At 44.5% G+C, this 12,657-nt stretch overlaps 1 protein-coding gene across 1 annotated transcript in view; it reads left to right on the forward strand.

Moving 5' to 3' along the window:
- Nucleotides 1-4,652: 4,652 nt before the first annotated feature.
- uimc1 (ubiquitin interaction motif containing 1) overlaps nt 4,653-12,657 on the forward strand; it is an 80,972-nt gene continuing 72,967 nt past the window's right edge. Inside the window, exons 1-3 of the mRNA XM_056284867.1 lie at nt 4,653-4,996; nt 5,684-5,781; nt 6,198-6,267. Of these exons, the coding sequence (XP_056140842.1) occupies nt 5,710-5,781; nt 6,198-6,267 (142 nt within the window). The 5' untranslated portion in view covers nt 4,653-4,996; nt 5,684-5,709. The remainder of the gene's footprint in view (nt 4,997-5,683; nt 5,782-6,197; nt 6,268-12,657) is intronic.

A 12,657-nucleotide genomic window follows, 5' to 3' on the forward strand; every position in this document is an offset into this window, starting at 1 on the left:
ATCATCATCATCAGGTGGGCTTTTCTCACAAGACTTAAATGAAGCGTTCTTAAGACTAGATCAGCTGTTTGTATTAGTTAAATATTAGGTAAATGTACTATATTGTTGCACTTTTCAACAATCGCCAGGCAAAACAAAGTACTTTACAAGAGATAACAGAGGCGTGTGTGTGTGTGTCTCCAGTTCCAAACCTGGGGAAGTGCCAGAGCTCCATGTTCTCCACCTACACCTTCACCAACTGCTGTATCCTGCACCCTAGTGACGTCACCCAGGTCACGTCCAGGTAAACACTGACTGGACCCTCCATTTTATTTGACTTGACTTGATTTATTTATTTGCTGAGGGACATCGCAAGTTAATGAACAATCACTATCGGATTACAGGGCAATGCAGATTGTAAACTAGCAAGTTTGTAGCCAGAGGCTATTTTCCACCTGCAGTCCCTTGAGAGATGTTACCTAAAAGAGGAGAAATACAATACCAATTGGCTTGGTTTCACGTGATCTCCGGTAGCCTAAGCAGTGTGTGTCTCACAGCCCTGGGGCCACATTTATAAAACTGCTTTTGTAAGCACGCAATGTTTATAAATGAGGCCCCTCCCTGGCCATGTTAACGTTTGTCCCTCCCTCTCCCCCTGCTCTCACTGCAAGTCCTCGGGGTCGGCCAACACCCCCAGCTCCCTGCGGACGGGCCCCAGCACCCTGGTGACCCCCTGCAGGCTGAGTCTGAGTGGTTCCTTCCCCCCCTCACCACTTGGCAGCTGCTCCCCAGCACCCCTCCCACTTGCCGCCCCCCTCCCCCGTGCCCTTCGAGCCCCGCCTCGTCCCTGCCGACAACTTCCTGGCATCGCGGCCAGCGGAGCGGTTCCTCCAGGACGTGTACGGTCTGAAGCTGGGGCATGCCCCTCGACCCGACCAGCCCCACCCCGGAGCACCCCCCTCCTTCCCTCGGCCAACACCTCCTCCTTGGACGCCGAACCAAGCCCGACCCTGTCAACATCAACCTGGTGGAGAGGCTGCGTTGCATGGGCTTGTCCAAGGTGTTCCCGGGGGCAGAGTTTGATGGCCCGCCGTGGCGGGACACGGCCACGTTTGTGGGCTCCGTCTGCAGCCCCTCCCAGCCACCCCCGCCGCACCCCACCTCCCTTGCCATCCCCCCGCCGCCGACCCGCCTCCGTCTCGCTCGCCCCGCCCACTACGCTCAAACGCTGAGGGAGGCCTGGTGAGTCAGATCCACACCAAAATTGTATGTCATCTAAATTGGACCATGGTACACCCTTCCACTGAGTTTTGTACTAATCGGTCCAGTATGGACTCATGGGTGCAGGTCCATGGGCAATCCATATGCGACCGCCCATTGACTTCCATTCATTTTTTAGACCAGATTAGAGATATTCATTTAATATGCAAAAGCTAAATGGTAAATGGTCTGGACTTATATAGCGCTTTTTTGCACCCAACGGCACCCAAAGCGCTTTACAATCAAGTTGTCGCCCATTCACCCATTCACACACACATTCACACACCAATGGCGGGAGAGCCATTACATACATCCATTGGGAGCAATTTGGGGTTCAGTGTCTTGCTCAGGGACACTTTGACATGTGGACAATTGGTGGCGGGATTTGAACCACTGACCCTTCGATCATTAATACGCAAAAACTAATCTACCTATATCCACAAAACTTGGTGGAATGATGTGGCATGGTCTACCTTAGAGCCCATAAAACTTTGTTGTGGATCCGACTCATCTGGCGGTTCCACGGGCCATCCAAACTCGGCCACCAAAACAGAACACAATTTTAAGTGTTTGAACATTTTTGGCCACCACTGTAGTTACAAGGGTAGTGGCGAACCAGGTCCTAGGGGACTGAGTCACCGTGGCTAGCCTACTCCTTGTGTGCTATTAGTAGGCTTATTTTTGGGGGGTGCCTTGTGTGAGTTTGTGGGCTCCCAACGTGTGCTTCACGACGAGTGTACGTTTGAAGTGGATTGTCTTATAGTGCATCATCAGTCTAATGTGCGGTTCACCAAGCCTGCCCAGTTGAAGTGGGGTGTTTTGCAGTGGTGTTTTTGCAGTTTCATCTCCCCTAAAACCAAACGTCGCCATTACCTACCCTGCACGGTCCATCTATTTATATTCTTAATGGAGAGTAATCAGGTTCCCCGCAGAATAGCCTAGGACGGCAGAGGCTAGGGCTACATTTACATATGAATTGGTTTATGAAATGTATTAGGCCTAAATAAAGTTGTTTTTAAAGGAATTCATCTTGTCCTTGCATTTGTAAGTGTTTGGGGATATTGTATATATTGATGTCTGCCAAGAGTTTGACCGGTAATTCTAAATAGCGACAGCAGGTGGCACTGTGGCAGTGACATTATCATAGGCTGCATTAGCGCTTAATCACATTATATTAACTCATTGGAATACTAATTCATTGCAGGCATCCGATGGCTCAGCTGTTACTATTCTTTGGTGGAGAAGTGAGGTTGTCAGCATGTAGATGGTGCAGGTTTCATGGACAGGAACGATGAGTGCACCCAATAATATCTAAAATTTATCTTGCACCCCTAAATTGATAACTGTGGGTCGTATTTCCAGGTTCACACTTTGGGATATTACTCTAAACCATGTTTTATTTCCAATAAATCAGGAATTGCAGTTGTTTTGCATCGAGAGGTAATATCCATGATAAAGCATTGTCAGGTAATATATATTCATTTAGCATAGTACAGTGGGGGAAATAAGTATTTGATACACTGCCAATTTTACAAGTTTCCCTACTTACAAAGAATGGAGAGGTCTGTAATTTTTTATCGTAGGTACTCTTCAGCTGTGAGAGACGGAATCTAAAACAAAAATCCAGAAAATCACGTTGTATGACTTTTAAATAATTAATTTGCATTTTATTGCATGAAATAAGTATTTGATCACCTACCAACAAGAAGAATTCCGGCTCTCACAGTCATGTTAGTTTTTCTTTAAAAAGCCCTCCTATTCTCCACTCATTACCTGTATTAATTGCACCGGTTTGAACCTGTTACCTGTATAAAAGACTCCTGACCACACACACTCAAATCAATCAAACTCCAACCTCTCCACAATGGGTAAGACCGAAGAGCTGTCTAAGGACACCAGGGACAAAATTGTAGACCCGCACAAGGCTGGGATGGGCTACAGGACAATAGGCAAGCAGCTTGGTGAGAAGGGAACAACTGTTGGGCGCAATTATTAGAAAATGGAAGAAAGTCAAGATGAGGGTCAGCCTCCCTCGGTCTGGGGCTCCATGCAAGATCTCACCTCGTGGGGTATCAATGATCATGAGAAAGGTGAGGGATCAGTCCATAACTACACGGGAGGACCTGGTCAGTGACCTGAAGAGAGCTGGGACCACAGTCTCAAAGATTACCATTAGTTACAGTTAGTTGATTTCAAACCACTAGTTAGCTAGCTAGCCTATTTAATTTGTGAAATCTGAAGTTTGAAACTAGTTGTAACCGAGTTACGCAGCTAACGTTGGCTGGCTAACGTTAATCCAATGTGCACTGGTTGGCTAGGAAGACGTAGCTAGAGCTAGCGTAGGTTCTATCGAGATGGTTGGTATTCTACCCTGCATATACACAAAAACTGCTCTCGTGGCTCTAGGCTATTGTAGTAGACAATATATTTACCCCATGAAATAACTTTGCCCTGGACTATTAATTCAACCAATACTTACATTACTGTAGAAAGTCTGAACGAGTTACTGCCATGAACTGCGAATGGCACTTTGACAGGAAGTGTTTGACGCGAGCATCCGATCCTGTCAAACGTCATTGCTGTAGACAATTGTCACTCAAAACGTCTGCCCAATGAGGAAGCACCCGCCCACCGTGGGAAATGCGCTTCAATAAATGAAGTCTGAATTTCACTCGCTTCGAATCACAAAGGCGAAGGACTAAAAAAAAAAAGAAGTTTCTATCAAAAAAAAAACTTCAACCAAAAGATCAACCCAAAAATATGTTGTTCAATCAAAGAAAAAAAAGGGGTTTGAATACATTTTTATGACAGAAGTTTTTTTTTTGAAAATATTTTTGGGGATCGAAGTTTTTAAAAAATATGTGTATATATATATATATATATATATATATATATATATTTTGTTGAATCATTATTTTTTTTTGATTGGAAAATTAAAACACAAACGTCCTACCCATAAAATGGCCCAAACACAACAAAAATCACTTCAATCAAAAAAAAATATTTTCAATCAAAAAATAACACCTCAATCAAAAAAATATTTTCAATCAAAGAAAATAAGTTTTCAAATGCAATTTTTTGGATCTCAAATATATTTTTGCATTCAAACACATTTTTTCTTTGATTGAAAATATTTTTTTTCATTGAGGTGAGTTATTTTTTGCTTGTCAATTTATTTTTTGATTGAAGTGAGTTATTTTTTGATTGGATAATAAAAAGACAAATCTGCCTCCATATCATCCATCCCCCTCCGTCCACAATATTGTATTGGTTATGATGGCAGAGTCGCGCTGTTCGTCCGGTCGCCACTGCTGCTCCACTCCGATCCGCCTGGGGGCAGTAATGTGCCTATAAGGTGGTTTACCGAATGCCAATAAATAAAAAGAAGATAAACAAAAAGCGTAAAATGTTAATAAGGAAGTTTGCGTTTGATTGTTTGCCGTCGGATTTAAGTGCGGCTCCTTATTTGTGAGTGGCGGGAAATTATTAAACCTTTGAGGAGCCAATCTGTCGCCCACGTCGCTTGTATTTATTTGGTTAGCTCTACTTTTAGCCAGCTGTCAGCTAACGTGTAACGAGCGAGACCGTTTGGCGCGCGCGCACACCGCCCGAATTAGGTTATTTAACGCTAATAACGTCGCGTTCGGACCCGCGACGCGGAGTTTACCGCAGTCCCCAAGTTGGTTTAAACCAACAGCTGATCCTCCCGACCAGCCGCCGCACACCTGCCGTGGTGGAAGCCTCGTCTACCACACTGGTAAGTTACCTGCCAGTGGCTTCTCATGTAATGCGCTTGGTAAACCAGACTGCTAGAAACGCCGCTTCTCAGCAACATTGTTAAGTTTTTTTTGTGCCAACGTATTCTCAAATCGTCATCCTAGACGTCAAGCTGTGTGAAGTGATTGACAGGTCAGCTCCCAAATCAGGCAAGCAAATGTGGCGAAAGACGCCAACTCTTTAGAAGTCGTTACAGTGAAAGGAAACGAGGCAGGGTTGCCTTCTTCGTTTGGCTACGGAGACGAAAGATAAGTAGGTCAGTGGCTCTCAGCCCAGACCTCAGGTACCGCTGCAATGTTCATGTAAATAATAGTCTCACGATCGTTGGGTTGTGCAGGTTTTACTCTGTATCATCACGTTACAACCAACTTTACGACAGTCGTCAACCATCAGTCAATCCAGACTGTTTACGACAGCCACTGTTACCAGTACAACCACCAGTATTGCTGGTTCTCTGTTCTGCCAGTTCATTACATTCACCTGTTGTGCCAGGTCCTCCAGCCATCTATCAACGGGTGAGTGTGATTCATCTGGCAGAGTAGAAAAACGGCAGTACTGGGCTTGCCTGAGGACTGGATTGAGAACCATTGCATTCAAGATGTGCCTATCATTAAAACCAGCTTGCTGACTGAGGCCGTGCCTCGGATTTGTTATTTCTGTCTGTAAGGTGAAGACTATCAGAAGAAGACCGAGATGTCCCTTGAAAAGCATTTGAAAAATCCCGCTCCCGGAAGAGAAGATAAGGTCGGAGAAGGCAGACATGAGGTAGTAATATTACAGCAATGAGTCTTTACTATAAAGTATTTAAGGACGACCCCTATTCTGTCACTTTCAGTTTGTTTTTTTGCTATTGGTTGCGTTCCTTTTAAATGTTACTATTATCATTTGTAATGTGAACACTGTCAGCAACCCACTGAGTCTAATTCCTGTTGTCATCTTACTTGGCGAAGTTGTTGATTCTAAAGTTAAAACCACTTCATATTTATTAGGTGTATACATACTATACAATAGATATTTCATAGAATTAAAACATTGTTGATTTTCATACTTTGTTTTCTTGTCAGCTGTTTTTTGTGTAACCTCCATATTTATCTCAGTAAAGAGTGAACATCAGCGTTCATGCTAAAATATGAGACTGTGAACCCAGGACGTAATGCCAACTAAGACTGCTTTTCTTTCAGGAAGAGTCCTCCTCCTTGCTATCAGCCCGGGAAAGACGCAGGAGAGACCGGGAACAAACCAGGGCAAAGGGTATGAGATGTGAATCTGAAAGATATATTATCAAAGAGTCAAAATGTCCAGAATTTTCCTCTTGCATTGATCTGAACCCATCTGTGAGATAGGGAAAGCATTGTTTAGGCTTGGGCAATAAGATAATTATGTCAGTTACCTTTAAATAAATGAACTCCAGCTGCTTGCACAACCTGGTGATGGGCAACCATGTGCTTTTCAGAGCACTGTGTATACTGGCTTTCCTCTGACCAGACACTGCATTAGCTGATTTCACTTATTAGCACGGCTATGAGAGAAGATTAAATTAATTAGTCAAATCAGACAGTTTTATGTTGTATCACAATTGCATACCTGTTGCTCGACAGAACTTTACTGTCCAATGTTGTGCTTGTCCAACAGTCAACCCATACAAGGTCTTTGCCTTGTGTCCAGCATTCGCATGATATTGGATTCCCAGAAAGTTGAATTAGTTCATCTGGACACAAAGTTTAGTGGGAGAAACGTTTCATCACTCATCTAAGTGACTTCGTCAGTCTCAGCTGGCTGCAGGTATCCCCAACAGCACAGTTGCATAACGACCAAAACTGGCACAGTTCTGTCAGAACTGAAACCCGTGAGTGGTTTCATATGCAAATTGCCGTAACCATTAATTAGAGTTAAAAGACCATGTGTACTGTTCGCAGAGGATTGGGGAATATTTGCTGTCACAGCATTGTAAGATGGTGACAGATGTACTCTTAGGACCCATCCCCCTCGATTCAGGGATGGTCGTTCCCTCTTCACATAAACTTAGCACAAAAAGTAAGGAAATTTGTGTTTGGTAGATTATTTCTTTGTTGTAACAATGCTTCTTGGCAATAAATCTTATACCAGGCACCTGATTGTCAGCACCTGGGGTACCAGAAGCTCAAAACAAGAGTCAATAGCAACAGCAAAATAAGCTGTTTGGCATTGGCAGAGAAGATTTGGCAAATTTTTCATGGGCACAACCCACATACGCGGCTCTGCTGCTCATCCCACAAATGCATGTCCCTTACAAAATGCGGCCCCATTTAAAAGGAAAATAAACAGGCTTTCCAATGATATAAGATTTATTGCCAAGAAGCGTTGTTACAACAAAGAAGTAATCTACCAAACACAAATTTCCTTACTTTTTGTGGTAAGTATAGACGGCCTCTTTGACTCCCTGTTCAAACCACCGTTCCTCCATATTAAGGATGCACACATCCTCTTCCTTGAAAGAGTGGCCACTGGACTATAAATGGATGGTTGTAGACTGCAGAATCCTGGCCTGACGAGGTAGCTCTTCTGTGTTGTGGTATCCTCTTCGCCATAGTCTCTTTGGTTTCCCTGATACATGGCAATCCTCCTGGCACTTAAACAGTGTACATTATATTGCTCTGTTTGTGCCGGGGGACCCATTCCTTGGGGTGGACCAATTTATGGTGCAGCGTGTTTTGGAGTTTGAAAGCAAATGAGATGTGGTGTTTGGAAAATATGCCTCTCAGCTGTTCTGAGCCGACATACGGAATCACCACTGGATTACACTTAGAAAGCTGTTGTCCTTCTCCTCTCTTTGATTGGCTTGTGTGCTGTTTGGACGTCTCCCTGGCTTTGACAAACATCCATTTAGGATAACCACACTTACCCAAAACCTGTTTAATGTGGGATTTCTCCCCTTCCCTGGCCGCTGTGTCCGTGGGGATGTTGTCAGCTCAGTGGTGCAGCATCCTGATGATTCCTACTTTGTGCTTCAATGGATCATGAGAGTCAAACCTTAAGTAATGATCAGTCTGTGTTGGTTTATGATAAACATCGACATGTATAAAGGTAGGTTAGAATTATATACACTAATGAGCCAAAACATGACAAACAAGGGCACATGTCTAGGTCTGGGTAGATTAGGTGATAAGCGAACAATCAATTCTCATAGTCAATATGTTGGATGTAGGAGAAATGGGCAGGAGTAAAGACCTGAGCGACTGTGACAAGGGCTAATTTGTTATGGCCAGACGACTGGGTCAGAGCATCTCTGAAACCGCAAGGCTTGTGGGGTGCTACTGGTCAGCAGTGGTGAGTACCTACTGACAATGGTCCGAGGAGGGACAAACCACGAACCGGCGACGGGGTATTGGACGCCCAAGGATCATCGATACGTGAGGGCAATGAAGGCTTTCTCATCTGGTCCAAACGAGCAAAAGGTCTACTGTGGCACAAATCACAGAAAACTTTAATTATTGTTACATGAGGAATGTGTCACAACACAGTGTGTCGCACCCTGCTGCGTATGGGGCTGCAAAGCCGCGGCTCGGTCAAAGTGCCAATGATGACCCCTGTCCACCGTCGAAAGCATCAACAATGGACACGCAAGTGTCGGAACTGGACCTTGGAGCAGTGGAAGAAGGTCACCTGGTCTGATGAGTCCCATTTTCGTTTAATCACATGGATGGTTGTGTAGGTCTGCGCCGTTTACCTGGGGAAGTGATGGCACCAGGCTGCACTGTGGGAAGACAGCTAGCCAGTGGAGGAAGTGTGATGCTCTGGGTAATGGTCTACTGGGAAACCCTGACACATGCCACCTACCTAAACGTCGTTGCAGACCAGGTACACCCCTTCATGGCAATGGTATTCCCTGATGGTAATGGCCTCTTTGAGTAGGATAATGTGCTCTGCCACACTGCACACATTGTTTCGGAATGGTTTTGAGGGACGTGATGAAGTTATCAAGGTTTTGCCCTGGCCTCCAAATTCTCCAGATCTCAATCCAATTGAGCATCTGGGATATGCTGGACCAACAAGTCCAATCCACGGCAGCTCCACCTTGCAATTTACAGAACTTGAAGGATCTGCTGCTAATGTTTTGGTACCAGATACCACATAGTCTGGCGATACCAGACAATTGGAGCTCTACGCGTACCAATGTCTAGGGAATACTGAATGCAAGATAGTTGCTACAGTGGTGGCAAGGATGGCTGCTAACAAACCTATGCCTACTGCTTTGGAAATCTCGGACACGCCTTACTGGAAATTATGCCGTCCCCCCCATCCTCCTCCGTAGTGAAACAACAAACTGGAGATATAGCAAATCACTTTGTAACATGGAGAGAGCTTTTTAACACATTGAAAATAGATGTACCGAGCAACTTTACATCATTTAATTCCATTGTATCGAATGTGTGAGCAGTCCACATGATTGGAGAAATTAAGGATTTACAGTGACTTTGTTTAAAACTTTTAACCCAAGGCATGAAAGACGTGTTGACTTGTTTACCAACTGGTTACAGGAAAAGTTTGGTCTATCAAGCTTGGCCAGTGGTCTGTGACTTGTCAGCACAGGGACAGAAATGTATGGTGCTGGTCATATGCACTTTGCTGTCAATAATGGAGGAGCAGGTTTTCTTTAGTGACTGAAGAATCTCTGCCCTCCGGTGTGGGAGCCTTTGTGGGATTATACCACTATCCCGGTCAAAGTGGCTCTGTTAAACATGAGATCCAATAAGACTTTTATTCTCATTGACTTTTTCACCACACATGGACTGGATTTCCTACTGGTGATGGAAACCTGCTTGGTGAGCTTGCTCCACTTGTTGAATTCTGTCCAGATGACTAACCTTTCTAGCAAGTCTAGACCCTTTGGGTGCGGCGGGGGTCAAGCTGCTGTGTTTGGAAAAACAATTGCTGCCTACTGAACTCTGATTATCCCCCAGTTTTGAGGTGCAATTAATCAAAGTGGACCTGGTCAACCCCCTCTTAATTACTCTTGTGTATTGTCCACCAAAAATACATGAAGTACTTATCACTCAGTTTGCGGACTTCCTTTCAAAGACTATGCTCAACTTTGATCGAATTCTGATTCTTGGTGATTTTTTTCTTTTGTTTCAAATTTAACAAAAACACCTCACAAAACGGCAACGTAAAAACAAAGCAGGAAAAGTCCCACTCCAAAATCAACAACCGACACTACAATATGTAAAAGTTATATTGAAAGGAAAAAAAAGGTAAAATAAATAAATAAATGAAAAATATCCACAACAATAAGTATGAATGGACTTCACAAGAACATGACAGGAAGCAAGCAAAGACCACAAACAGAGTAAACAGCCACCACCCTCAGGGACAGACAAGTGGTTCAAAGTCCCTGATGGAAGGAGTGCAAAGGCCTCCAGGGTCTCCAGAATTTGTCCGATTCTTGGTTGAGCTCATGAGTCAGTTTCTCCAGAAGGAGAACAGCCGATATCTGTGATATCCACATGCTGATTGTAGGGACATGTGGTGCAGATCACCACAGCGAGGTACTGTTTTAGCCAAAAATAAAAGAATTATTAACAGAGACTTGATGTATGTATCAAAGAGATTGTTGGGTGTGTGGTTTAACAAATAAAAAAGTCATTGTAAATTGTTTACCGGCAACCGACTGGATCACAGAATAGACCTCCTTCAAAAGGTGTGAATGCGGTTACAAGACCACAACAGATGGATAAAAGTACTTTTTTTTTTTGATTTTGAGATGCTTTATCGATCCCATATGGAAATTACGCTCTGCATTTAACCCATCCTAGCTGTGTAGCTAGGAGCAGTGGCTAGCCACCGTGCAGCACCTGGTGACCAACTCCAGTTCGTCTTGCCATGCCTCGGTCAAAGGCACAGACAGGAGTATTAACCCTATCATGCGTGCCTTTTTTGATTGTGGGAGAAACTGGAGCACCCGAAGAAAACCCACTGCAGACAAGGGGAGAACATGCAAACTCCACACAGAGGACGGCCTAGGATGACCCCCAAGTTTGGACAACCCCAGGGTTCGAAACCAGGACCTTCTTGCTGTGAGGTGACAGCGCTAACCACTGCGCCACCATGCCGCCCAAACACCTTTGTGTTTTACATTTATAGTAAAGGTCTGAGCTTTTTGGGAACATTTTCTGGAGGTGAAGAGGTGTGAAGTAAGTCCTATGGTAAAAAGTTAAAATTTTGCTCATGAATAGAAATTGAAGTACATTGTGGGACGATCCCATTGCAAATCTTGATCCAATCTGCAGAACTAAACGTTACCCAGTTGGCAGTTGGTCCAGATGACATACCTGTGGAGGTATGGAGAGGTTTAGGTGTGATGGCAGTGGGGTTTTTAATTAGATTGTTTAACACAATCTTGGAAAGTGAGAGGATGCCTGAGGAGTGGAGAAGAAGCATACTGTTACCGATTTTCAAGAAAAACGGCGATGTGCAGAACTGAAGCAACTACAGAGCTATAAAGTTGATCAGCCACAGCATGAAGATATGGGAAAGAGTAATAGAAGCTAGGTTAAGAGAGGAGAGGTGATGGTTAGCGAGCAGCAGTATGGTTTCATGCCACGAAAGAGCACCACAGATGTCATCTTTGCTTTGAGAATGTTGATTGAGAAGTATAGAGAAGGCCAGAAAGAGTTACATTGTGTCTTTGTAGATTTAGAGAAAGCATATGACAGGGTGCCGAGAGAGGAGGTGTGGTATTGTATGAGGAAGTCGGGAGTTGCAGAGAAGTATGTAGGAGTGGTGCAGGATATGTATGATGACAATGGTGAGGTGTGCAGTTGGAATGACAGATGGGTTCAAGTTGGAGTGGGATTACATCAAGGATCGGCTCTGAGCCCTTTCTTGTTTGCAATGTGATGCACAGGTTGACCGAGAAGATCAGGCCGGAGTCTTCATGGACTATGATGTTCGCAGATGACATTGTGATCTCTAGTGAGAGTAGGGTGCAGTTTGAGGAGAGCCCGGAGAGGTGGAGGTATGCACGGTAGAGAAGAGGAATGAAAGTCAGTAGGAGCAAGATGGAATACCTATGCGTGAATGAGAGGGAGGACAGTGGAATGGTGAGGATGCAGGGAGTGGAGGTGACGAAGGCATATGAGTTTAAATACTTGGGGTCAACTGTCCAAAGTAACGGGGAGTGCAGGAGAGAGGTGAAGAAGAGAGTGCAGGCAGGGTGGAGTGGGTGGAGAAGAGTGTCAGGAGTGATTTGTGACAGAAGGGTACCAGCAAGAGTTAAAAGGGAAGGTTTACAAGATGGTCGTGAGATCAGCTATGTTATATGGATTGGAGACAGTGGCACTGACGAAAAGATAGGAGGTGGAGCTGGAGGTGGCAGAGTTGAAGATGCTAAGATTTTCACTGGGAGTGACGAAGAAGGACCGGATTAGGAACGATTGATTACATTAGAGGGATCGCTCAAGTTGGACGGTTTGGAGACAAAGCAAGAGAGGTAAGATTAAGATGGCTTGGACATGTGTGGAGGAGAGATGCTGGGTACATTGGGAGAAGGATGCTGAATATGGAGCTGCCAGGGAAGGGGAAAAGAGGAGGTTTATGGGTTCGGTGAGGGAAGACGTGCAGATGGCTGGTGTGACAGAGGAAGACGCAGAAGACAGGAAGAAA

This window comes from Lampris incognitus, chromosome 8 (genome assembly GCF_029633865.1).
Source record: "Lampris incognitus isolate fLamInc1 chromosome 8, fLamInc1.hap2, whole genome shotgun sequence".
In the NCBI taxonomy this organism is placed as follows: Eukaryota; Metazoa; Chordata; class Actinopteri; order Lampriformes; family Lampridae; genus Lampris; species Lampris incognitus.